The sequence below is a fragment of the Marmota flaviventris genome, chromosome 14 (assembly GCF_047511675.1).
Source record: "Marmota flaviventris isolate mMarFla1 chromosome 14, mMarFla1.hap1, whole genome shotgun sequence".
NCBI lineage: Eukaryota > Metazoa > Chordata > Mammalia > Rodentia > Sciuridae > Marmota > Marmota flaviventris.
The window spans coordinates 83543473-83558606 of NC_092511.1; the positions used below are offsets into that span (position 1 = coordinate 83543473).

Here is a 15134-nt window from a genome sequence, read left to right on the forward strand (position 1 = left end):
TGCTTCTCAAATTTGTACCTTTAGGGTTGGGGTTGTGGCTTAGAGGTGGAGCGCTTGCCTTGCTTGCTGTAAGGCACTGGGTTCAATCCTCAGCACCACATAAAAATAAATGAAATAAAGATACTGTGTCCATCTACAACTAATAAAAATCATTTTAAAAAATTTGTACTTTTATAAAGTGGATTTCTTATAGGGAGCATATAGTTGGCTCTTGCTTTTTTAACAAAATCTGATGATCTCTGCCTTTACATAAAGGTTCTTTATATTTAGACTGTTTATGTTTAGTATGATTACCAATACCATTGAGTTTAAATCTATCATCTTTCAATTTGATTCACCTTTCTATTTGTTTCTTACTTTTCCCTTCCCTTTTCTTTATATTTTCTGCCGCATATTGTATTGATTTTTAACAGCTTTATTAATTCACATATCATATAATTCACACATTTAACTTGTCTAACTCAATAGCTTTTTAATATATGCAAGCATTGCCACAGTCAATTTTGTAATATTGTCAACACCCCCAAAAGAAACACCATACTTCTTAATTGTAATTTCACCCTCCTCCTCCTCCCTCTTCTCCTCCTCCTCCCAGGTTAAGCAACTACTAACTTACTTTCTGTATATATTTTTTTATGGATTTACCTAAACATTACATATAAGTGGAATTATACAACATGCAATTCTCTGTGACTGGCTTATTAGCATAATTTTAAAAGTTCATTTGTAATGTAGCATATATTGGTACTTCATTCCTTTTTATTGCCAAATGGTGCCATTGTACGGATAGACTACATTTTAGTCATTCATCAATTTATGGACATTGGGGTTTTTTTTCCCCCAATTTGGGAGTGATTCTGAATAAGAATGCTATGAACATTTACTTGAATTGTCAAATTTATTGACAAAACATTGTTTATAGTATTTATGTATTATTATTTTGTTATCTATAGAAGATGCAGTAATACCACATCTCCCACTTTTTATATAGCTAATTTGAGTCTTTTCTGTCATTCTCTTTTTCCTGATCACTGTGCCTAGTGATTCATCAATTTTGTTGAACTTCTTGAATAACCATATTTTAATTTCACTGTCTTCTGAACTGTTTTTCTCTTTTCCATTTACCTGATCCCCTTTATTTTTCTGCATTTTCTAGTTGTTTAAGACAAGAGGATAAATCCAGTCCCTAACACTTGTGTTAACTGTTCATTGCTTTAGGTACAGGTGCAGTTGTTACAGAACCAAGAATGAATAGAACTGGGATACCAGGAAGGCAAATTCTTAAGGAAGAAGGAGACAACTCAAGATTTAAAAGTGGGTGGACTAGGACAGTCTCTTTCTGAAATAAAAACAAGAAAGGTAAAAACTGCTATAACAAAAAAGTAAGGTTAAGTCTGAAGATCAGAGAAAAGGGATGGCAAGGAGTCTTAGAAACAAAGAGGCAGGTGGGAAGTCTTCCTCCCTCTCTTCCTGACTGTCCTAAGGGTCAGATAAGGTAGCGTTGGAAAGTGAGACTCAGGAAGCTGGTATGTTGGGGAGACCAGAGCCCAGACATGAGTACCTGGGGTAGTTTGCTCTGTGAGCATTTCCTGTGATGAGACTCTATTTTGATCCCAAATTCCTGATCTAAGCAGTTTATCTTCTAGCAACATTTCAGATTCGAATCTTTTAATAAAAATTTAAACACATGTTAAGAGATGCTTCCTGGAATGAAGCACATTCAATGTTGTCAACCAGCACAGTCAGGTGCAGCATAGTCTCCCTGTACCATAGATAAACTCCAGGGCAGCTTAGTGCCAGGGCCTTCTGGGAAGGTCTGGGGTGCGTTCCAGGCACACCTCTTAAACGTGCACATGGCTCCCCTCTATTCTGTCTCTAAATGCTGAAGATTTATTAAAGCAAAGCAACACACTGCCAAACAGATATTATTAGAAACATTTTAATTTAAATTCAGACAATAGAAAGGTATCACAGAAAAAACATTACAGAAACTTGCAACAGCAGAATGCATCTTGGAAATTTATCAGCAAATGAAAAGAAGAAAAGGTAATCCTGATCTTACCAAGCAATTTGTCAGTCCTTAATAGGATAATGATGAATTCAGCAAACAAAAAAACAAAAAACCCTTGCTGGTGTTTTTTGAACAGAAAGTAGATTAATAATTCAATCTACCAAACTGGTATGTACAAAAACCTTCTGAAGTGACATGGTCTAGCGGCATTTCCCAACATTTGAGATATAACTTGGGGAATTAAAATAATAACAAAAGACCTTATACCAAATAGGTATAACCTGGATCTCAACCCATAGACACTGTTTGTGATTTGATAGGAAATGGGTGATCCTGTCTGGCCACCTCCCCACCCCCAACACACACACTCCATCCTGGGGCCACCAGTGTCCCTATAGGCCCTCACCTGAAATAAAATGCCCAGGTCCTGTAGCTTGGGGTGGAGGCTGAGCCCTTTCTGAATTGAGGTGGATGGGGCAGCAGGTTTAGCATAGGGATGTAAAAATTTTTTAAACTTTGGCAATTTAAATGTACAAATTGATTGTCGCTTTTATAAGGAGGTATCATCCTGCCTCTTGAAAAAATATTCTTATTTGAGTTCCCTCTAAAGCATCTGGAGGGCAAACTCCTATAAAAGAGAGGTAGACTAAAACCTCTTACCTGTAATAATGGTCAATTTACCATTTTTCACCTTCCCCTATTTAAAAAGTATATAAAATGTCAATCTATCATTGACAAATAAGTTGAAGATATTGCTGGTAATGGAGGTTTGGAAACAACTTTGTTAATTTATTTAAAAAATTGGGCTTCTATATATTTACTTCCTTTACAGTATGTTATAAATCAGACCTCTGAGAAAGTACTAGAAAATGCAAACTCCAGTACTTCCAACTTTAATACCCTTATGAAAGTACTAAAATCAGTAACAAAGGGCTGGAGGTGTGTGGCTCAGTGGGAGAGTGCTTGCACCTGCCTAGCATGTGCAAGGCCTTGAGTTCCACTCCCAGCAACACACACACACACACACACACACACACACAGTGTTTATAAAATCTGTAATGAGCCAAGAAGTGAGGGGACTGATGACTTGCAGAGCTGATTTTTTCTAAAACGTGGTAAGTAGCTATATATTCACTTTTTTATTACAAACTTTAAGTTTAAAAAATAAACAATTCTTAAAAAATAAACAACTAAAGAGTAAATAATGCCATAAAATACTATCCTAAAAACTCAAGAACTCACAATCTTCTTTAAAAGAACCAGATTTTCTTTTTGCCTACAATGATGTTGCTAACTGTAGCACATTATTGTTCTATTTCAAAGATGTTTTAAAAACAGATATAAAGGCTTAGAAATTAAGAGTTAACGAATAACTGAAAGAGTTCATGATGTTGGTATAAAAGGAATTTTAATAGCTTTTGATAATTCACTAGTTTAGGCTTATCTTCATAATTTTAGTTGACATTTTAAGGGGAGTAGAAAGGAGGAAATTAGAGAAGAATTTTAAAATAAAAATATGCTGGGTGCCTTGGTACACACTTGTAATCCCAAAGAGTTGGGAAGCTGAAGCAGGAGGATGGCAAGTTTGAGACTCTGCAATTTAGTGAGACTGTGGCTCAAAATAAAAAATAAAAAGGGCTGGGGACATATCTCAGTGATAGAGTACTCCTGGGTTCAATACCCAGTATCCCACTCCCCCCAAAAAAGATAGAGGTGAAGAGACTCCAGTTATGCAGTTCCTTGTCTGGTTATAGAAAGAGTTTTTCATAGATGTATACGTATAAATTATTCATCTATCCAAAACTCTGTGGAGTAAAAGAAACTACCTTGTAAGTCAGGAGGAATCTTAGCACTATGATCATAGAAATACTTAACTCCCAATAAAATTGTCATAAACCTGCCTTGGCATTGCTTAGGATGAGAACAGGGATGAACCAAGGAGGCAGTGCATTCTGGGTCTACTGAGAGGTCTAGTTGACGAGTTGCGCCCTTTTAATACAATCATGGACTGTCCTGCCACAAAGCCTTCAACTAGCAATTAGCAAAGCATCCAGTGTGTGCCCAGAACTAATTTGTTGCTATGAAGACAAATTTTTTCTTCTAAAAGCTTAGTATAGGGTTGAAAATACACATATTGTTTCTTAAACATTAAAAATTCTAAGTACTATGTTGATATTAACCTAGTCTTTTCTTAGGTCTGTATCCTCTCCAAGAAAAGCAGGTTAATTTGGGCTTGTTACAGTTACAGATAAACAACATATTCAAACACAAAACCCCAGCAACAGAGTGACTGGCAGCTACTAAAGTTGGTTCAGCCAATCACATTAAACTGCTTGGGGTGAGGCACTAAATAAATGCTATATTCTAACACGTAAGAGAAGAAATCAGCTTAGAACACCTAGACCCTGTTTCGTTACATTTTGTTAAAGTTTACATTTCTTACACTAATTCTTATTTTAAAAGATTAAAGTTCTGTAATGCTTATATATTCTACTTGACTTAATTTCTAACATATAAAGTACTGCCACATCATTGTTAGTAACACGATTACTCTTCATGTAATATGAGATTCACAGAAAGCCTGAATACTGCAGGCTGCAGGGCCCAACAGTGGACTGCTTGATTGCAGACCTGCCCTCTGAAGCAAGCCTGACGCAGGGAAAACCTCTCTACTCCACCGTGACATTCTGTGTTACACACTTGGGAAGGTTCTGACAGCTTCTCCAAGAACTCTCAACCACATGTCTAGGAGCTTTCTGACTTCTAGTCACCATTAAGCAGAAGAAAAGAGAGTTACCATTATCAAGCAAGTGGTCACTCAGGCATGTGGTATCACATGCCTGCAGAAATACATACTAAAGGGTCAAAGATAATGTACCTTGTTTCTAAGAACAAATGGCTTTCACACCGAATGAGCTGGCCACTTTGTCCACATTCATTATGACTTAAGCAAACAGCTATACAATATGGACTGTCACAGTGTTTTAACCCTCCATCAACATCCAGCCTAAATAAAATGGAAAGGAATGTCAGATCTTGAACAGACTGCAAGTCTATACAGCGCCACAGTGGGAAGTCCCGTGTCTGTCTGATACACCAGTATTCAAGGAAACAGCTCACTGTCTGGGTTAATATTCCAAAAGAGCTTCTCAGGCAACTCTGTTGTAGAAGCTGCAGTGTACATCACCTCAAACTTCATAAAATTGGTAAGCCACACAAATCCCATCATGCTATTTTGGAATCTGTACAACTTAATACTACCTGAATTGGGAGCAAAACAATTATATTTGGTGACAGTCACAAAGCGATTTTATATTTACAAATACTTTACAAAAATAATTAACTCCCTCCCCCTTCATCAGACCTGTGATAAGTCAAAATTATCCTAATTTCACAGATAAGAAAGGAAACCTTGAGATAAACTGCATAGAAATAAATTCAGAACAAGAATATGAATTCATTGTCCTTAACTCCCAGCCCTTGAGAGTCCTCTCCCTGCTCCCTCTCCTTCCCTCTACTTAATTCAGCCCACACAAGATTTCTTTACTAATCAATTATTCTTTTGCCCTTGAAATACGTATGACTAGCAAACAAAACTACAGTTGAGAGTCTGTGACAAGTGAAGAGACAAATGGAACCTCCACACATCTCGTTCCACTGTCACTAACACTAGGGCTTTGCACTCAGCAGAGGCACAGCACATCCACTCAGAAACAGACCCATGGCAGAGGCATGTGGATCCTCTCGTTTCCTAAGTTCAGAACTGAGATATGAGAAAGTAGTTGCTAAATCTAAGTTATAATAATCTTTTGGTGTCCCAGTCCCACACCTTGGCATATCCCACTTGATTTAATATTAAATTAACAGGTTTCACAGTTTCTGTGAAAACCAGTACCAACAGTCAAGTGGCACCCCAATTGAGCTGCCTCTCTAGAAACTTCAGACACAGGGACGCTTGTGATTCTAAATGTGTGGCTTCTAAGAACACAGTTTACTTTTAGTGTGTCTGTGTAAATCAAATTCCGTGGGTTCTAAGACACCAGTCCACCTTAAAGAAGAGCTTGTTCACTGGGAAACTGCTACTTCTTAAATTTTTTTTTGTGAGGCAATAGGAAAAGAAAGAACTTAAAAGAATCTGTTGACAGAATCTGACAGCTACCCCTAAGCTAATGCTATCTCAATAAAACCTCTATGATAAGAACAATCATTATTTTAAATGCAAATAAAACACTTTCACATGAATGCACTGCTAGATTTGAAACTAAGTCCAACTCTCTCTGCAAAATTGCCTCCAAGACATTCATTGGCATAGTGAAGATTCAAGAATACTGAATAAATGAACATTACACAATTTGCACTAATGACTTTTAAACCTTACTTTTAATTTATTTTTAAATATCTCTTTCAGTAGTAAAAGATTTTCTGAGCAGGGCATAGTAACACATACCTGTAATCCCAGCTGCTTGGGAGACTGAGGCAAGAGGATCACAAGTTTGAGGACAATATCAGCCATTCTGTGAAACCCTGTCTCGAAATAAAATTCAGAGCTAGGGCTATAGCTCAGTGGTACAGCTCTTGCCTAGGATGTGCAAGGTCCTGGGATTTTCAATCCTTAGAACAGATAAATAAATAAATATATAACTAAAAAAGTAAATGGAAACTGTTAAAACTTTGGATCCTATTTTGATCTTTTATAGTCGGATTATCTTTTTTTGTATAGAATTTAAAATGTAAACATCATTACTTAACACAATGATAAAATACATGAACTAAACATTTGCCCTGATAAGAGAGTAAATTATACTACTCTGGAGTATTTTTAATCAGTTTTATCTACTTTTTTCAATTAACAATGATATTTGTTTGGACAATAAATCAGAAAATACTTTCTATGGTGGCTTTCAACCACACTTTTTAGACCTAAAATGTTATCCAGGGCCATTTTAAGCAACAAATGCTACCAAAGTATGAACAGCAAGAATTCCCATTTTCACAAGTAACTGTCCTTCCACTGAGAACACAGTGACCCCCTCAGGTGGCAGAGTTCTTGTCCATGTAACTGTAACACCATCATACCAGAACTCAAAGTACGAAAAAGAAAGACATGATCAGAAAGGCTATGCATTATAATCCAACCATATGCTATCTGGGTGTCAGATTTCACAGAGATATTCTGCTGTGTGTTTTCAAAATCACTTCTCAAGGGTAGATGTTTTCATCCAAGGACCAATTTTATTATCTACTTCCATTATCCTTTATAATGAAATACTCATTTTCAAGTTGCTTACTGGAGATGTTACCAGCAAACATTGCCATATGCCTGCAGTTCAAGATATGAACATCAGCATGATACTTTATGTTATAAATTATAAATGAATGAAACAAATAGAGTTGCATTATTTTACATACTGCAATAAATACATGGGAATGAATACAAGTTATTTTTCACGAAATACAATTGCTGATCAATTTAGATTTCAAAACCATGAGGTTTCTAAAACACTAGGTAATTCCCTCTGTTACATAACACCAGTCAGGTGAGATCTGAAAGAGATTCTTTATTGGTGGCCATACACAGTTGACGATTCCTGCAATCTCTGTGTTCTCATGCTCCGGAAAAAATATAGAACCTAGACATTTAAAACATTGTCAATGTAATAATCACTATAGACTCACTGGATCTGTTAAAGTTTTGTTAAAAATCTTCAAAGTCATGATGAACCCAGTTATTGCAGCAACTTCATTTGAAAAAATAATATAAATTATGCCACTAAAGACAAAAACACTGAAATACATCATCACAATGTAACACAAAAGTAACTCATGATCATTGAATATGAAAAATTAAATTTAAAAAGTTATGTAGGAGAGTTGGAAATTTTCCACTTCACCAAAACATTCTATTTATGTACCTCCAACTTCTATTATACAGTATACAATAAAAGACTTTTAAAATATGACATTTAAATGTTTCATTTACACAAATAATATTGCCAATACTAACAAAAGTGATGCCCTTGAACATGAACTGCTCTGCTAATTATGATTTTTACGTTTTCTTTACTTCATTTTACATTTTAATTAGCATACTAATCAATTCTGTGCTGACAAATAGAGAAGGTCCTAGTCAAAATACTGTTTCTCAAAAGTAATGTATATCATATTGCTTAAAACTAAACAACCATATAAAAGTGGTAATCGTCGATCTAAACATTGATTACGAAAGACAACTGGCATATATTCAGGCAGAGTGTTGAGTTCATGATGGTTTATTTACAATAAAAGTACTTTTATTGACGCTAACATGATATATAAGTTTCTATGTCAATTACTACGGTCTCTTAAAGTTATAAAAATATCATATAAAATACCACAGGCTTTAGAGGATATAACTTCATGTGGTTCTGATACTAGCAGCTGAAAAGTGTTTATAATTTAAAAATAAATAAACTATAGAGGTAAACCAGTTACAAAACAGCAGAGGATTGCGACAGTCACAGAGTGAAAGAGCTGCTGAATTACACAATAGCTAACAAAATGGTGAGGCTGTCGGATCAAAAGTTTTAAAAACCTCCTTTAGAGATCTGTCATCTGTTTCCCTACTGGGCTCACTGTCTGGAGTCGGGCTGCCCTGGCCTGGTTGCCTCACCTGCCTTGGATCGCTGTACGGGGGTCTAATCAAGCCCGCCAAGGCCTGAATAGGAAGACTATGCACTGCTGGGACCTGAACCTTCCCAGAGCTCCTGAGAACATCTGCTTGTGTGTCAGCTGGCCCAGTGACAGTGACTTCCACATTTGGAGTGGTTTTCGGTGCCAGGATTGCTTCTCCAGGAGGCTCTATTTTGTCATTATTTTTTAAACCACCACTTTTTTTTTGGTTCTCTGCATTTTCTCCTAAAGAAGCTGTGGCTAGCTCTGATGTAGGTGATGAACCCTGCTCCCTGGGGTCGTATAAACTAATACCACTGAGGACAGAACTTGGAGTTCCCAGTGGAAGGCCTGTTGAAGAGGAGAGCTTAGGGGCATATGGATGAAGAGCCCCAGGACTAGGGCTGCTAGTGACTGCCCCTGAGGGCTGTGATGAACCAGGGCTTGATCTAACTAACTGAGGGGCATTCTTTGATGTATGTGATTCCTTCATACCTACTTGATTAGACTCGGTATTGGGCAGTCTATGAAGTCTGGGATCGAAATTTTTTTGCAGCCTAGGATCCCCTAATTTACTTCCTGAACTGTGCAAGTCTCCAAATTGTTCTAAGTAGCCTTCTCTATTTGTTGGATTACTTTTGGCTTTGGTTGCTAATTTTGGATCCATGGACAGTGGGTTTTGCTGAAGATCACCTTTTGTGTTCCATAGCCTATGGAGCCTCTGGTCAGCTATAAGAGGGGGAAGAGGTAAGTTGATTGAAGACACTGGATCAGGCTTAGGTAAAGGTACTGGAAGCAAGTCTTCTGGAGCCCACACGATGTGCTTTGCGAAGTTGGGTTTGGTTAGGATAATGTCCATTTTGATGTGACTGAACTGTCTCAATTGTGACCTTGGATCCTGCAATATTACACCAGGTGAAGAATCCAAAGGTATTAAGAAAGCTTTTTCTCTCAATTCTCTTTCTGTATCTTCTTCATCGTCATCTCCTCGTTTTTGTTTGATATTAGCACCAGCATTTGCATGATGTAAATCAAACTTGGCTCCACCAACAGAAGAGCCTGTGTGACCACTTCCGTTCCCTCTTAGTTTCCTGGGATCCCATGCAAGTCTAAGATCCACTGGGACAGACTCAGAAGACTTTCTAGCATCTTGTCTTGGGATGTTCCTGAGTCTAGGATCAACCACTTGACTTCCTTTACTTTTCTCTTTAGCAAGTCTCGGGTCAGTAGGAGGGCTGAGTTCTGAGGAAGGTTGTTGCTGGCTCCTTAATGTTTCTGTTTGTTTCTGTAACGTTCTCAGTATTGACTTGACACTGCTTCCTTCTTCCTCTTCACTGCTGGAATACCAGTTACCTGTATCATCTAAATGTAGACAAAAAATTATTGTAAAGAATGAAGCATTCAATTGGCCTTTATAAAATAAATAAATACATACTGATTCTGAAACAAGTGTAGTCTAACTTCAAGAAAATCCATGATAGGGGCTGGGGTTATGGCTCAGTGGTAGAGTGCTCACCTCGCACGTGCAAGGCCCTAGTTTCAATCCTCAGCACCACATAAAAATGAATAAATAAATAAATAAATGGTATTGTGTCCAACTACAACTACAAAAAAATAAATATTAAAAAAAAGAAAAAGAAAATCCATGATAGAAATGCCAGGTTTCCATACTGAACAAGATAATGTGGTAAGGAAATTAGCAATCAGGTGTCACACTCTATACAGAAGGAGCTGAGACATTGAAAAAAGTATACCATCCTCCCAGTCAGAGAAAAGTCAGGACCTTTCATTCTAACTGGCCAAAGGAAACTCACAAGTGTGTGGCAGGATTGGGAGGGGGAGGAAAATACTCTGGGAAAGGCTTTCTAAAATGTCTTGGGTTTCTTCAAGCAATCCCTGAGCTTCATATCTCTGAATTTAACAAGATAACAAGGGACTGGAAATAAAACAAATCACTGATAATGATGGTTAAGGGAGCAATGAAAACTGAGCAAATGAGGGACAGGGTGGAGATTCTATTCATACTTTATTATACTTTCAGATGTTCGATCAAAGCAATATATTAGCTTTTTAAACATTAAATTAAAAACCACAAATAAAACTTACTTCCTAAAACACTGTACACTTTAACTTTATGAAAACACTTTGGTACTATTCTTCAAGCCAATGGAAACAGGGTATGGAAGACGCGGATTTTAGAAGCCTGGCTGTTGGAGGTATGCTCGCTAGCAGAGTAGTAAGGGGTTACAAGCTGATGCTTCAGAGAGTGGTCTTCTTTCCTCTGGAATGAAGGCTTACACAGAATGGTTTTGAACTGGCCAAAGAGAATCTATTCTTCACACCCCAGTCAAAACATTGCATATATGCACACATTATCTATAGTTAATACATATATATATATATAATATATCTATATGGGGATTAGATAAATCAATCTTAGAACATCTTGGGTCAGTAGACTATCATAGATATTTTCACCTTTACCTAGTATACAAAACTTTACAGTGTTATGGGATTAGTTGAACAGAGAAGCACTTACAAAAAGCAAGCATTGGTATTTAGGATAGGATGTGGTTTAGAAAAATATACATATATACCTATATATATACATATATATAGGTATACACACACACACACACACACACACACACACACCACAATGCCAAAAAGTTTTCCTCAGATCTCAGTGTCTGTAAAATCCACTTCTAGACAATAGATTTCTCTTCTCTTCTCTCTAACCTTCAGGAATCCTAGAGTTGGGCTACTGATTCACTTTTACTAGTTGTGGTTATTTTGAATATTTCTAAATAGTAACTTCACTCCTCACAATAGTTCTTACTTTTATCCTTATTTTTCATATCAATATATTTCGTAAGCATTCTGATGGTCTTTTTTGGAATGAATAAATAGAGTAATACAATGACAGAAGAGTAGAGATTGCCCAACAGAAAACAGATATTGAATAGGAATAGAATTAACAGCTTTTTATCAAAAGAGAAAATTCATAAAAGCATTAAGATTTATAAAAATGAATACAAACACAAACAAATCTAGCTATTCAAAATTCTTTCTTTCTTCTTCTTTTTTTTTTTTTTTTTGAGGGGTGGGGCAATGGGTATAGGGGCTTGAACCCATAGGTGCTTAAGCACTGAGCCACATCCCCAACGCTTTTTATTTATTTTTTAAATTTTGAGACAGGGCCTCACTAAGTTGCTGAGGCTGGCCCTGAATTTGTGATCCTCCTGCCTCAGCCCCCTGAGTAACTAGGATTACAGGCCAGCACCACCATGCTCAGTTTAAGATTATTTCTATACGTAGAGCAAACGATCCTCACAGAACATCACCAATTATATAATGTTATAATATATAATTTTATCATCTATAAGCTTTAATTTTCTTGCTTATTAAAACTTAAAAGTCTTTAAGACTTAATAGAAAGATTACCATTAAAATGGTTATTTTTAGGGCTACTGATGTGGCTCAGTGGTAGAGCACTTGCTTGTTGCCTGGCGTGTGTAAGGCCCAGGGTTTGATCCCCCAGAACTAAAAAAAAAAAATTAATTAATTTGTGTTTGCAGGAGGAGGCTATACACATTTTTTAAAAATTGTTATTATTTTAAATTAAGTTTTATCACTTAAAGAAGTAAGTTTAAACTGTATAGGAAATTCACGTATTAGGAATCCCTCATTTCTTGTGATATCAGATACTAGGAGAGCTAATGTTACCTTCTTTAAAAATTTCACAAATAATGTTCATATAATAGCTTGGAGTTATCTAACACTAGCTAGTGTTGCCTAATTTACATGGTTATTCATAAATTTAATGTTTAAGAATGGCCAAACATAAATTTTATAATTCATAAAAAGAACTGGATATTTTAAATTTTCCTCATCCTTACCTAAATAAACTAATTGCTATACACTAAACAATGTAAAAAATACTAAGATAAACTTACTGTTTCCATATAATCTTTTTATATTAAAATATTCTTTCTTTTTTTTTCAATTTGGTTGGTGATGCTGGGGATAGAACCCAGGCTTCATGAATGCTAGGTGAGCACTCCACCACTGAGCCACATCCCCAGCTCAGTGGTGAAGTGCTTACCTAGTATTTCTTAACAATATAGAAATATACACTCTATGCCCATAAAAATTTCTCTGATAATTGCATTATTTTGAAGTAGAGCTAGAACTCAAAATCCCCAAATGGAGGGCACCCTTTTTTTGTTCTATTTCTTTTCTTCCTGAAAAAAGAAAAAGCTTAATTGTTTGTAAATATGATCACCTAGGCCTTGAATCCAGTTTTAAATGTATTCATGACTTCAAGTCAAACCTTTGAAATTAATTATTATTTTAAGGGAAGGGGCACTGGGGACTGAACCCAGGGCACTTTGCCATTAAATTACATCCTCAGCCCTTTTAACTTTTTGAGACACAATCTTGCTAAGTTGCTTAGGGCCTTGCCAAGTTGCTGAAGGTGGCCTTGAACCTGTGATGCCCTTTGCCTCAGCCTCCAAAGTTGCTGGGATTATAGGTGTGCGTGGCTGCAATTAATTAAAGCATTGAAGCATTAACGTCACTGAAACTGCAAGCGGTTCTAAGAAGATGGAGGCTACAAGACAAACTGGAAATATGATAGTTCAGAGGTACTAATTTTCACATTCTAACGTACTCAAATAGGTAAAATGCTATTAAGCTCCTGACACACCTTCTTCCTTGCTTGGTGTCCTGTGAGGGTGGTTGCCAGCTAACTCTTCATCTTCTTGGTATCTCTGAGTAAGTCGGAGGAAAAGAGCTCTCTGCACAGCAGGGAGGAGCCCTGGAGTAGACAGCTGGCCATGGCCTGTCAGGCTGCTGCTGGTGTCATGCCCACTTCCCAGGTTAGGTGAATCCTCAGCAATGGAGGGTTGCTGCTGGGCAAATTCTCCATGCCACATCCCATCTGTAGTCATAACAGGGAAGGGACAGACACTGCATGAACAGACTCCACCTAAGACATTGAAATTCTAATAATCATCACACTGGATTCGCCAGGTATTATGTAACTTTTAAGTATTATTAAAAGTTATCTAAAGTTCTATTATTTCTCCAAAGTTCTACTCTTTGTATTGTTTTGGTGCAATGAGAACACATTTTAAGGTTTTAATTTCAACAGTTTCACTTCGCTTTATTTAAAACATACATTCCTATCAATGTTTTTAACAAAAAATAGAACTTTGAATATTTTAAATTAGAAATGAGTTATTTAACTTACCACCAGAGTTATCAGGAGGCTGAAAATTATGGGCAGCATGCTGTGAATAATAACTGTCATAAAACTCAGCTGGGTTCTGCAGGGACTCATAATTGGTGTTGAGCTGCATTTCCCCAGGAATTTGCTGGTATGATGAGCTTGGAGAGCAGTGGTTCTCTCTGGGCACTTTCACAGCATGTCCCGGGAAGCCTGGCGAGTGGTAAGCACCACTCACACTCGATGGTGTCAAGGGTGTATCTGGTTGACTATGAGGACCTATGATTTCAGGTGGGCTCTGCGGCACTGGTAGACCTGAAGGTCCAACACATGGGTGATGTCCAGGTGAGCCTGGGAGCATCACAGGACTATTGCGACCCTGAGACATGTTAGGTCCAGGACCTGGACTTGACCCAGAACTATAGATATGCTGAGAACATGGGCTGCTTCCCTGAAATTGTGGTCCTGGTGGTGAGGCACTATTATAATATGCTGGTGGTCTGTAGAGAGAAAAAAAAATATGTTTCTTAGTTCAAACAAAAGAGACAAATAAGAATAACCCACTCCTAAATAGATACCAGGTATGATTCCCTATATCCAAATAGAATAACATGTGTTTAAGAAACAACTTGTTCTATATCATCTGTTAAATGGAAACTCTACTTCTGTCTCTTGTTTTCCTTTTAGCTCAGTTTTTTAAATTGTTGCTTACAACTGGCTGTTCTAAAGCCTACTCATTATTACAGATATTTTGGAAAACACAAAAAGTATAAAGATAAATAAGAATCACTTCTAAAATCCCATCATCCAGAGATAAAATTTTTGATCAATTCTGTCCAGTCCTTTTTCTAAGTATATGTACACTTTTCTTACAACAAAATTATAATTGTACAAATATGTACAACTTTTTATTATAATTTCCAATGAGTTATTGCTGGCATATACAAAGACTTCTAGAAGTCTCTGAATGTTGCGTTTCTTTCTGGACATTTTGCTAATTTATTATTTCTTTTCCTTTTTTTTTTTTTGGCAACAGAGATTGGATCCAGAGGTGCTTAACTACTGAGCCATATCCCCAACACTTTTTAATATTTTATTTAGAGACAGGGTCTCACTGACTTGCTTAGGGCCTCACTAAGTTGCTGAGGCTGAATGAACTCATAATCCTCCTGCTTCAGCCTCCCTAGCCACTAGTATTACAGGTGTGTGCCACCATGCTCAGTTTTTAATTTACTATTTCTAATA

General features: G+C 36.8%; 1 protein-coding gene across 1 annotated transcript in view; it reads right to left on the minus strand.

The window, feature by feature from the left end:
* Positions 1 to 1923: 1923 nt before the first annotated feature.
* Positions 1924 to 15134, minus strand: part of Zc3h6 (zinc finger CCCH-type containing 6) — a 66901-nt gene continuing 53690 nt past the window's right edge. The window contains exons 10-12 of the mRNA XM_071601816.1: positions 13914 to 14389; positions 13368 to 13601; positions 1924 to 10021 (exon numbers count right to left, since the gene is read on the minus strand). Coding sequence (XP_071457917.1) covers positions 8541 to 10021; positions 13368 to 13601; positions 13914 to 14389 — 2191 coding nt within the window. The 3' untranslated portion in view covers positions 1924 to 8540. The remainder of the gene's footprint in view (positions 10022 to 13367; positions 13602 to 13913; positions 14390 to 15134) is intronic.